The sequence below is a fragment of the Sparus aurata genome, chromosome 16, assembly GCF_900880675.1.
Source record: "Sparus aurata chromosome 16, fSpaAur1.1, whole genome shotgun sequence".
Lineage (NCBI taxonomy): Eukaryota > Metazoa > Chordata > Actinopteri > Spariformes > Sparidae > Sparus > Sparus aurata.
In genome coordinates, this window is record NC_044202.1 from 8,292,076 (window position 1) to 8,304,794 (window position 12,719).

Genomic DNA, 12,719 nt, shown 5'->3' on the forward strand with positions numbered 1-12,719 from the left:
GCTTCGACGTCTTTTGGGGGCCCTGCGCCAAATGTTGTTAATACTTTAGGAAGCTATGGTGGGGATTCTACGCCCCATAAAGCATTCATTTAACATTCAAATGCATCATTCCAGTGCACTTTAGGAGAAAAGGAGGCTCTTAACGTCGTTTTTTATTAAATCTCAAATTCAAATTTGAAATCATGCAGCTTCATAGTGGATGTATAGCAAGACACAGCCTTGGGGAACAAAGTGGGCCAACCAGTCCAATATATTAAAGTCTCATCCTGGAGAGAACATTGACTTGTAATGGGTTTTGGTAATGAGGCGAAGGGATCACAGCATCAAAGGTCGAAGCTAATACACCAGATCAACCTCTTCACTGACAATTACTCCGCCGTCCGGCAACTAGGTCAGCAAACACTTTCTGTGCAATTAATGTACATGTTCCCTCGGCTCACATATAACATGTCTAACAGTCTGTGACAAACAAATCACAATCTCTCTCTCTCTCTCTCTCTCTCTCTCGTGGCTTGCAGCGTACAGATCCAGGCAGTGAACGCCATCGGCTCCAGTCCCTTGAGTCCAGCCCTGCTGGCGAGGACACGCCCCCTCCCTCCGGCCCCGCCCCCTCTGGAATGCTCGGCGGCCGGCCCTCAGAGCCTGAAGCTGAAATGGGGCGAAAATGCCAGCAACACGCACACCCGCGCCCTGCTCGCCGACGACATGGTCTACACACTACAGATGGAGGACAAGAACCACAGGTGGAGTAAACACACACACACACAGTTACATCACTGTTTACCTCCTCTGAGAAGGGGTGCAGCCAACTGTGTGCCAGTGTACAGGGATCAATGTCAAACAATCAATAAACATTAGAGTTATGCATTTCAGAAAAACAGGAACCGCCTCATCACATGTGCTTCAGTCAGTTTACACTAACTTATACTAACACTGGACACCAAACGGCTGCATGGTGGATGATGAAGAGCCTAAAGCTTCCTGCTCAACTGTGTGTGAGTCAGTTCACAACACGGGGAGAGCCCCATGAGGGAGAAACGAGAAAAACATAAATATTCAAATGACTGATTAATTTTGAAGGGAAGCTTTCTTTAGAATGAATCATTTGGCTTACAGTAATACTTTTATATTCCTACTAATTAATTCCACTTGATTCCTTATTGAATTAAAGCCCAGCCTGCACAGTTTGACTCTTAACAGCAGTAGCAACAGTCAACTGGGATTTACTTTAATGAGCTATACGTGTAAGAGAAAGCACAGAGAATACTAAGTAACATTCATGTTTATTATTTGGTTTGTAGGTGTTTTGGGTCAAAAGTGGCACTCATCAACACTGTACACACATCTATAGAGACCAGATTAATAGATATTTCTTAGATGGAGCATCAGGTAAGAGCAGGGATTAGACCTGTTATGTTCCCCTGAGAGGATGTGCTCTCTAAACCTCTCTCCGCCGCCTTGCACACAACAAATCTCCAGACTCCTTAACCCACAGCTAGTCAATACGGCTAATCAAGAGCCAGAGGATCAATGCCGCACACGAACGGCAGACACTCACACACAATGCAAGCAGTAACCAGATGTACCAGTGAGTAGTCACGTCGAGGGCATCTGGAGCCAGCCGGGATAAAGCCTCCGACAATTAACCCTTCATTTAACTGGCTGCTCAGCCAGGAGTGCCAAATGGAGACGCGGGAAGAATTAGCCGACGGAGGAGAGGGAAAGGCAGGGCAATGGTAATGTTAGCGCTTCAAGACCATTAGTACATTGTAGCAAGAATAACGAAGAGCAGGTAAAGAAAATGAGTAGGAATCAGCCGCTAAGAGCCACTTTTATCTGCCCACCTGTCAGATTGTCTCGCTCCCTGCCTCCCTTCAGCCCTCTGCCATTCACGGTTGGCCGTCCATCAGCGTTTGAGTTAAGGCTTGGCTGGCGTCATGTTGGCACCCCTGGAATGGTCCAGAGTGCAGCAGGCAGCAGATGGAGCCCCCTCTGGCAGGCTGCGATCAGTTAACCTCTCCGACACGTACGCACACAGACACACAGAGTCATGCACGTAGGCACAGACACACACTCCCCGCTCGCCAAATTAAAACAGCTTTCACAGTTTAGAGTTTTATTTACCCTTTTCCCGCTGGCGCCGTGATAAGCGTCGCAGCATGCTGGTCCGTGTGAACGTCGCTTGGATGCACTTGTGTGTATATTCCCATGTCTGCATGCAAGGTATTTGGATCAGATGTTTTTTTTTATAGAATCACCCATTTGTTTTCACCTGCATATGTGAGCAAGCGATTTGTAAGCACTTCATTTGCTGCAAATTGAAGAAAAACATTAGTTTGGATGATATTCTTGATTGGTCCAGTTTTTCCATTTATCCTCATGGAAACGGCAGCGTAATAGCCCATCCTGTTCATAGAATAATAACACGCTCACATAAATGATCTACTTTTTGAAATGTTTTCTGTGTTTTGACTCAAATGAGTGGCACTGGAGAGGCTTTTGTCATTGAATTTAGAGGAAAGGAAGGTCAGGGTTTGTTTCGGTCCCACTGTAGATTTGGGTTTGATCTGAGAATAGTTTTAAATTGGTCTATTTGTGTCCACGTTTGTCCCGTCCTGCTCCCTGAGAGCAGACATTTAGTGTTCGATTCAGTTGCAAGTAAATCTGGGTTTGTTGTCCTCTCAGCAGAAGTGCCCGGCCTGGCTAGTTAGCATGCTCACTGCACTGGATCCCTCTGCAACACAATACATAGATGTTTAAAATAACATTGTCACAGTCGGTTGACAATTTGAGTTTATTTTTGTTTTTGTTTTAAACCAACATTCTAACAAATTGCACCTTTAAGTTCTTATATTAAAAAAATGTAAAAAGTCCAACATTTTGCAATCCCAATTGGTGTGTTCTATTTTCATGGAGTTGTACTGACATTTTTTCAGTTTATTTCTATTTTTGGAGATTTTTTTACACAAACATATATCATATTTATACATTTAGCTCAGGGTACAAGCAGCCAAGGTTGACAGTCGTGGCCAGATTTCTAAAGGAAACTGTTATTATATTTATTGCAATTATTCAGCCATTGAAAACGCATGAATTACATCTATTCAAGGATAGCAATAAAATGGAATGATGGAAAAAGACCTTTAAGGATTTTGCATGTGGTCGGATCGCTACTTATGCACATTTCCAGGTACACTCAGATAGAAATCCCGATAATTTGACTGGTGTATGTAATAAAGGTAAACAATGGCGGCGTCTCCACACAGCCTGATCACACAATCGTTATTAAACCCTCTCTTCCTATTCTCCACCATTTCCTCTACCAGGAAACTGTCCGTAAACGCTATAATTGGCTGAAATCGCTCCATAATGGCGATGTGTGATTCCTGACTGGCTCGACCTAATTGCCTTCGCTCATTACTTGCGGCTGCTGGTGGTTATGGCGGTGCGTCAAGGTGTATTAGCGGCTGCATTAGCGGGGCATTGCCATCTGTTGAACATTGTGTGTGTGTTAGTGTGTGTGTGTGTGTGTGTGATGAGACTGAGCCTATTTATGAGGCTCCTCCACCTCTTTGCTTTTCCTCTTCCCTCCTCTGCTTTCTCATCACGCTCTATTAGAACGATTTAGCAGGAATAAGAGTCAATGAATGGAGTCGGCAAGGCAACCAGATGCTTCACTGCTGATCACGATGTATCGAGGGGGGAGACTGGGAAACTCATTGAATCTGGAGAAATATGCAAACGACAACAACAACATATTGAATGGCCAGCTATGGTTTCGGCAAACACAATTTCAAATCCTGCCAATAAATTCCGTCAGTGCCATTTTTTTTTTTACCAAATGGCATTACCTCAGTCTCTTTCTCTTTTTGACTTTGTCTCTCTCTCTCTCTCTTTGTCTCTGGATGGTCTGATTCATATTTATTCATCTCATTCTATTGTTAGAAAGGTGACTTCCCTTCTGGAGGACCTCTGGAGACATGTGCGCCCTCCCTCCCTTCCTCCCTTCCTCCACGTCTTTTTCTCCTGTTGCTTTTCTCCCATTCACGTCTTTGCCTGCTGTAAGATTATAATAAAAAAAAAAGCTGTTTTCTTAGGTTCACAATATTAAATCCAATTACTTTCCCCTCCTCCCTTTGCCTTCTCTGTCTTTCTCCCGCAGCTTATTCTTTTTTCCATCCTTATCTCGACGTATGCCGACCTGTTGCTCCGGCTCTGTCCCCTCTCGCTCGTTTTTACATTTTCGCTTGTTTTCCTCGCGCTGTCGTTGCCCTTTGAGCTGGATGACTTTGTTTGATTTCTCTCATTTCCCTGTCTCTTCATTACACGGACGCCCTCTGGCAGGGGTGTGCAGTGCAAATAATGCTCCAACCTCGTGAATGCGGGTGGAGAAACAGGCACAAAGGGGCACAAAACTAGGGTGCAGTCGCTGTCATTCATGAAACATATCCACTCATTCATCCTTGGCTATGCCCGTCCACTCTTTAATCCATCTGACATCCCCGTTTCTGTCCTCCTTTCTTAAATTCATCTATCAAATGTTGCTTCTTTATTTATCCATCATCTATTATGTTTTAACCTGCCATTTCAAGATCCTTCATCCTTACATTCAGACATTTCTTTCTTTATCTGGATCAATTTGTTTTTCAGCCAGCAAGCACTCAGCCACTTCAGAAAGACAAGCTTCTCTGTCACTAATGCTAACCCCATCAAGCAGCCATCCAGTAATTTCTTCAAATTGATTTTAATCTTAAGTTAATTTGAGTGTTTGCAACTAATATCTGTACATATTGCCCCTTTAAATGGATAACGTTTCTACTTTCTGTACATTGCGGACAAATTGTGATGCCTGAAGAATCTCCTTTTCATGTCAGCTAAAATTGAACAGTTTGACAATCACGGTCTGACTGAATAGCCCTCAAGGCTCCACCTGCGTTTGGAGAATAAAATGCACGAACAAAGATGTTTCAAGAGGATTTCACTCCAAAGTAAATGTGAGCTCTTCTGTGTCTGATTAATGATTTCAGGCTGGTGGTGAGGACCGGGGCAGTCACGGCAGTGTTTTTAAGATGTCGGCACTTATAAATTTAATAAATTAGTTAATGTTTTATGACTTCAGAAGAAGAAAAGGCAATTTTAGTACAGGAAGGTGGCTAGAAAAACAAAAGCATGTCCTTGCTTGTCTGCTTCTGACATCTCCCTTTCTCGCCCTCCTCCCCCCGGCTCCTTGTTGTGGTTAATTTGTCGGCTGTTTGGCTCCGGACCAAGGGTGCAGTTCATCTCATTAACTGTGGCCTGGTGGTTGTGTGTGCGTGCGTGTGTGTGTGTGTTTATTGTCTGGGCCCTGCCGAGTGTTAATGACTAAAAAAAAATGACTAATTTCTCGGCCACGTGGTTGTTAGCTGAGCGCTTGGCGGAGAGTAAACAAGGGGAGCAGCGTTTACAATCGCAGCCCGCTGAAACTAATCCAACCAGCGCTGGGTGTTAACTGTAAGGCCTGGCGGTGAGGCAAAGGATTAACAACATCGTATATCAGCCGGAGAGATGCATCACTTTTCTAGTGCAGCTGCATAAAGAGCTCATCGGGAGTTATAGCCTTCTACTAAACCGTGACCTCTCTCATCTCTTCTTTCTCCCTTCTATTCCCCCTTGCAGCAAATCCTCCATCATTGTCTCCTCCACCTCTTATAATTACCAGCCACCACTCCTTCATACCCTCCCCTGACGTACTTCCTCCATCACCGCCTCCTATCTTCCCACTTGCTCCCCCGTCACCTTTGTCTTTCTCTCTGTTCCCTTCCTATAACTTTCTTTCCTCTCTCCCGCTCAGACTTTCACCTGATTGTGCAGAAGAAGACACAAACTGATTGTGGGATAAATAACCCCTTTTCACCTCAAATCCCCATTCTTCCCCCGATTCACTCGTTCGCTCACTTGTCATGTCTCCTCCGGTCCATCAATCTGTCCATCTTGCCAGCCAGAAACAGTTTTTGGTGCTCGTTTATATCAGATGTGTGACTGCGGCCCGTCACTGTTCATCCTGTGTGTTCATAAATCACCCGCTATCTTTGTTAAGATGTACCCCAGACGAGCTCTCGCCAGCGTTCCTGTTTCTTTTCAAGGTTTCGTGCTGCGTATTTCTGAGGACAAGGCGTCTAATGCCAAACCAAGGTCGATGCAGCATGTTTTAAGAGCTAGCAAGAGGTGAATGAACCCCTTTAGTGATCGGATTAGGACCAGTATCAGAAGTAACGAGGGTCTGTTAGCTGGTGATGCCTGCTGTGGGGAGTCATGGGAAGTCCAGGAAAAATGAATCAATCCGATCCTGAACAGAGTGCGAATCAATCCCTGAAACTGGTTCGACTGATCAGCGTAATCATCCCTCACTGCCCGAGATGTGGTTTCTCTATCGCCACATCTCTCCCTCCATCTGTTCTATTCATAGAGCCATCACTCCTCCCTCTCACCTTCACCCCACTCCTCACCTTCTCCCTCGTCTTCGACTCACATTTCTCTTCCTGTTCCTTCGCCCTCGCCCGCTATTCTCGTCCCTCTCGATTTGCGATTCATTTGTCCCGCGCCTTACATGTCTGTTGTGTTGTCCCTCTTCAGGTTTGTGACGATCTACCGCGGACCCAGCCACACCTACAAGGTCCAGCGATTGACCGAGTCCAGCAGCCACAGCTTCAGAATACAGGCCATCAGTGACGCCGGGGAGGGTCCTTTCTCCGACACCCACACCTTCTGCACCACCAAGTCTGTGCCCCCTGCCCTCAAAGGTAAAACCAACAAGGAAACATTTGTACGTAACTAGTCTCTAGACAATGAAAAGTTTGCGTTATACAACCACATTTTAATTGAGTGATGTAGGAAGAGTCCTAAAACCTGGAATAAGTTCGTATTTTTTCACTTCCGGTTCACTTGTTTCTAAGTCAGTAGGTACTATGAATGAGGTTTTCAATTAAATATCTGAAACGTTGATAAATGTTCATGTATTCCTCCACCAAATTTGGATTAAAAAGTGCTAATGTGTCTTCCAGAGGGAGGTTGCTAACAAGTGGTTAAATGAGGGGTTGTCATTGCGCAGAACACGGCGACTCACAGAGATTACATCTGCTCTAAACCTAAATCCTGTTGGCATTTTGTTGAGATTAGCCTGCAGAAAAGCGTCATCCCTGCAGAACTGCATTGAGAGTTACACTAACTTTAAACTTACGGTGAGCCGTTAGCGAGCTCCAGCAATTACTTTAAGATAACCAGATAACTTTAACAGGCTGAACAAAAAAAAGAAAGAAAAAACAGTCAATACATTTGTTTCTGTTTTGCTGTTAAGAGATGGCATGTTTATTGTAGCCTTGCCTGATTATCGTCTGCAGTCTGGGGTGTTTGCTGTAAACTCAGAGGCGGCAGCGGCAGCGGCTTATTATAGCTTCAATAATCACAGAGTGTCTTCGCAGGTGATATAACCGGAAATGTGGGTATGAGGCTGTGAATGTGCAGCGCAGCATCCGTAAGTGGGAAAAATAACAGCCTCCAGATCCCCGGAAAAAGAAAAAAAGCTCCTGTGAGGCTGTTAGCTGTTCCTGTGCAGTATCTAAAGGTTTCACTAAAAATCAGCTTTCATTTAAAAACAATAAAGAGCAGGCGGATTTGAGACCAATCAATGAATAGGTCCCCGTTTAGAGATTAGAAAAATATGTGCAATATTTAGCACAGCAATAAATGGGATCAGAGTTTGTTGTTGTTGTGTTATATCCGCTGTTAAATTGCATAATCCCCCCCAAGGATATTGCAGATTTGCCAACAATTAACAATTGTTAATCAGAGAGAATCATTAACATGACTGCAACCATTTCTGCTGATCGGAGGTATTAGATTCTATGAGGAAGACAGATTTACTAATAGATAGTTAGAAATATCCCTCTGGATGCATTCTTGTGATACTAATGGGTTGATTCATTTCAGACTCTTCCTGTTGAGGTTGAATGTATTCTAAGCGGGGCCCAGATGTATAAAAAAAAGCCCAAGTATTTGTTCCACATTGCATTCCTTTTTCTGTTCTAATTCTGAAATCATGTTTTTGACACCATTTTGTCCCATCAGCTCCCAGAGTGCACCAGCTGGAGGGGAACGTGTGCGAGATCACATGGGAGACCATCCCACCAATGAGGGGAGACCCTGTGAGCTACGTGCTCCAGGTGCTGGTGGGACGCGAGTCAGAATACAAACAGGTTCGTCTCACGCTCGCACGCACGCGCTCACACACACACCCACACAGGTCATGTGAGGATAGTGTTTGAGAGCTTCGATGTATTTGTAGTCAGAAGTCCCTCTTCAATTATTCGCTTCATTCACATATTCTTGGAAGTGTTTACGACCACGGGGAGGATATTCTTTTAATCTCCCAGAGGAGGATAAATAATTCAGTTTGCAGTGATGCCCACACAGCTCGACACAAAGGACTGAATCACACACACACACACACACACACACACACCCACACACACACACACACACACACACACACACTGACACTCACCACCTCTTACCCACACTGAGAGATCCAGCATTCTGAAAATGCAGGTAATCCGCAGAGCAGCAGAATCTATTGACTGATTTTAATGAGAATCACAACAAGCGAAAAAAACAAAAAGATGTTGGCCACAGTTGGACGCTGGCAGTCGGAGTGATGAGCGCCGGTGAGCGGACTGCAGACAAAAAGACATTTGTCTTCAGGGCGGTTTTACTCCCTGTTATTGAATTACTGAATGGATCGAGGAGAAGAAACTGCTGATACCCACCAGCTAACGAAACCGCATGTGTGCAGGCAGGGATGCGGGATGCCCGTTTGTTCATTTCATTTTGTGCGCGCACATCATCTGTCAGTGCAGGTCCGTGACGCTGCCTGACAGATGGAGCTTTACAATCTTTACAGCACACAAGACTTTGATCCCTCGAGAGTTTATTCAATAAGTAAAACAATCCCAAAAATTAAACTTTGGTGGAGAAAACATGGAAGAAAACTCATGAAGAGCAACATGACACGCTGTTGATGTGTACAGAACAGACTGACATAACATGACTGTACAGACCAAATTATTGACTGAAGGAACCTCCAGGTGCTAAACTTTGATTTTCCCCTCACAGGTTTTTAAGGGAGAGGAGGGCGCGTTCCAAATCACTGGTCTCCAGGGCAACACAGACTATCGTTTCCGTGTGGGCGCCTGCCGCCGCTGCCAGGATTCGTGCCAGGAGCTGTGCGGACCGCTGAGCCCCTCCTCCTTGTTCACGCTGCGGCGCCAGGAGGCGGCGTCGTCGGGGGAGCAGTGCGCCGTGGAAGCGGGCAAAGGGTCGGGCCTGATCTCCAGCGACGAGCGCTTCGCGGCGCTCATCGTGTGCGTGTTCGCGGGCTTCTCCATCCTCATCGCCTGCTTGCTACAGTACTTCTTCATGAAGTGAGGGAATTTTTAACTATAGGATAGAAAGAGAAAGCAAAAAAAATCACAGAGTCTATGAAAGAACCGAATGAAATCAAAAACAAACACTTGAGATATACTTCTAAGACTATGTATGTTTTATTTTTGTTTTTTTTTAATAGTCAAAGTATCGATTCTGGCTTTTTCCTCACCTTGTTCCTGCTGTCTTCTGCCTTCACTCAGTTCGGTCTCATTTCTCTCTCTACGTCTCTGTTGTCTTTGTATCACTGTCTGTGTCATTTTGTTAAGGATTTCTGTCGAGGGACGCGTTTGTCTTAGCTGTACCTCGGTTGGGAAAGAAAAGCTGATAATCAAGCCTTAAAAAATAGCTGTGAGCGAAGCAGTTGCTCCTCAGACTGACGTGCATGTTTTTATTTTGTATTTTTTATTTTTTAAAAACACATATCTAAACGATTAGAGAACGTGTATATTTCTTGACGGTCATTGCCTTACTTTTTTTGTTTTGTTTTTTAAACGTGTAATTTTTTTCGATTTTTTTTTTTCTGCTGCAGTCTTTATCCATTTCAGCCATATTCCGATGTAGGCCTTCGAAGCTTTAGCCGTTCATACCTTTTATTATTCAGTTTTTGTTATGACTCTACTACAGGCTGTCGGTCAACTCATGCAAAATCTGCACCTGCTCTCACAATGCAGACTGACGAAGACACAATGCAACACACAAAGATTCACATTTGCACGCACGTACATTGCACTCACGCGACGACAGTGAGAACACACACATTTTTCCTCCAATCACACATCTGCTCAGCTTTTCACATTCAATCACTCACTCACTCACTCACTCACTCACTCACTCACTCAGCTACCAAAGTGATGCAATTCATGTGTGGTGTAAGATGCTGCTATCCTGTGATTTTATTATATCTAAGAAAAAGAATGGAAAACCAGTAATCTAATATATATACACACAATATAAATATATATATATATATATATATTATAACAAATATATATGATGCTATAGAAGTGATGTAATATAAGTGATGGCGATGTAAGGTGTGAACTACAGTGTGTAAGGGGAGGAGTCGACTCTGGGTGCTCACAGACAGCAGCTCTGAGGTCAGAAGGAGCCCTTAAAAAAAACAAAACACTGGTTTCGGATCAGAATATGAACCTTTGTGTAGGTATACGAATGTCGGGGCGTAAACTGGCTGGGGAATCGTGATCGGCTGCGACTTACACGTGGAAAAGGGCTGCGCTGAGCAATTTTTCATTGGTTCCCCCCTCCTTCCGTGTTCAACCATCTCAAGTATCATTGCTCCAGCCCGTTTATCTGTAGCTTTAGTAGCCGTACGCCCCGTAGCGTCACAGAATCCAGAGGTGCTAACAGCCCGCCAGCTAGCCACCCTTCTCAGAGCTGTGTGTGTGTGTATGTGTGTGTTAACAAGGAAGGCCATTAGGAGTTAGCATGAACTTTACCCCCCCCCCCCCCATCCCTCTGTGACATTTAGCCAGCCGCCGGCCAGGGCAACGCTGAGGCTGTAGTTTCTTCCTCGTCTGTGAATCGATACATTTGAAGACTTCTCTTTTCTCCCCTCCCGCCCATAATTATCCGTATTTACCTTTATGCTCTGGCTGCTCCTTCTCTCGCTTTCGATCCATCCTCTCCCTCTCCCCTCTCTTTCTTTTCTCTCCATTGAAAGGTGCTTTTATTGACATGTAATCAGAGCAGTAGCAAGTCTGTGGCCTCGACCTCAGGCGCACGTTCTCCGGGGACTTGAACTAATGTTCACTAACCAAACAAGCCTTTGACAGAACACAACTCAACAGAAAAACAGGGCATTCTGACACATGTAACACCCCCCGCACCCCCCAACCTCCCGCCTGAACTCCCGAAAACCCCCCTTGTTACCCCAACCCCCACCCCCGAAAAAACAAAGCCAAGGTACAGCCCAATACACAACCCTGACGATCCAAAGAAGTCACCCTGACCTGCGTGATTAATGTGTGACACGTCTACTTCTGTCAGGTGGGGTGCAATGGGGGGGAGGGGGGGAGGATCAGGTGGGAAAGGCAGGTTTTTTTTGGAAGAGGGGCGAGGCAGTAGTTAAGCCCCGCCCGCTCGACTCTGATTGGCAGCCTGTAACGTACCTCAGGGATAAGGCCTTACCGGGGGGGGGGATCTAACCCTGTCATCCCCATCGCTGTCACCATCGTCATCGTAACGTAGTCATCTGTTTCTCTCTGTCCCCACCCTCCTCCTCCTTTTTTTTTTTTTTTTTTTAAACCTTCCTCCTTCATTTTATTTTTTGATGCTGTATCTTGTCCTCTGTCTTTGCTGTGCCTTGCTCCTGTATGTCAGTAAGCAAAGTGGTTTACTAGCTCAAAATACCTTTGCCAAAGTTGATGGGAAAGTTAAGGTAGAGTTCTTTTTTCTAGGTTTTTTATTTATACTATATATTTGCATACAGTACTTTACATGCCAATTACAGTGCAATCTTCATTTATTTATTGTTTAAAGATTAAGAGACAAGTGTAGTTATATACTAATTTTTTTCCTTGTAGCATGTTTTTTTTTTTTTTTTTTTTTTTTTTTTTTTAATGGATGTATGTTAGATTGTATGATTAAGGCCAGCATTCCTTATCTCAGTAACCCTTTAAGTATTTTCTCTTACAGCTGTTGGGAACCTGTAGCTCATCAGTCCGTGCATTGCAGTTATCATTGCCGTTTTTCAAACATGTAACCAAATGCCTATGTGTTTTTTTTTTTGTTTCATCTCCTGTTACGGCCATGCACAGCCGAGCAGTTTCTTTGTAATGCTTAGAGAGACATGTAGCAAAGCCGGGCCTTAGGGTCGAAATCATCTGTGTTGGGATAAAACGTCGCTGCCTTTGGCTTTTTTTTTTTTTTTTTTTCTTTTTTTTTTCCTGATTAGTGTTATAATGAAGCTTCTGATATCTTTTTTTTTTCCCGCTGTTTTTATTGCCAAAGTGCAGGCTTCTCGTGTCCACTAGATGTCGCGTTTCGCAGTCGTCTAAAGGGTTTTCTGTGATGTTCTTCTGTAACGACACAGCATTACGATTTATTATTATTGTTATTATTATTCTCTCGAAAGGAAAAAAAAAACATTAACTTGATCTGTGATTATGCTTCTTTTTTTCATATTATCTTTTTATTATTTTGTTTTGTAAAGCAAAATGTGCCATTTTTTTGGAGATGTGTAGCCCCTTGTGGAGGAGAGTAACAACCTGATTTCACACGGAAAGGTCTAAAAAAAAAAA

At 44.2% G+C, this 12,719-nt stretch overlaps 1 protein-coding gene across 1 annotated transcript in view; it reads left to right on the forward strand.

The window, feature by feature from the left end:
* The window catches only part of fndc3ba (fibronectin type III domain containing 3Ba), a 98,596-nt gene extending 86,673 nt beyond the window's left edge, over positions 1-11,923 (forward strand). Inside the window, exons 24-27 of the mRNA XM_030392175.1 lie at positions 519-743; positions 6,613-6,779; positions 8,104-8,231; positions 9,148-11,923. Coding sequence (XP_030248035.1) covers positions 519-743; positions 6,613-6,779; positions 8,104-8,231; positions 9,148-9,459 — 832 coding nt within the window. The 3' untranslated portion in view covers positions 9,460-11,923. The remainder of the gene's footprint in view (positions 1-518; positions 744-6,612; positions 6,780-8,103; positions 8,232-9,147) is intronic.
* The last annotated feature ends 796 nt before the right edge of the window (positions 11,924-12,719 follow it).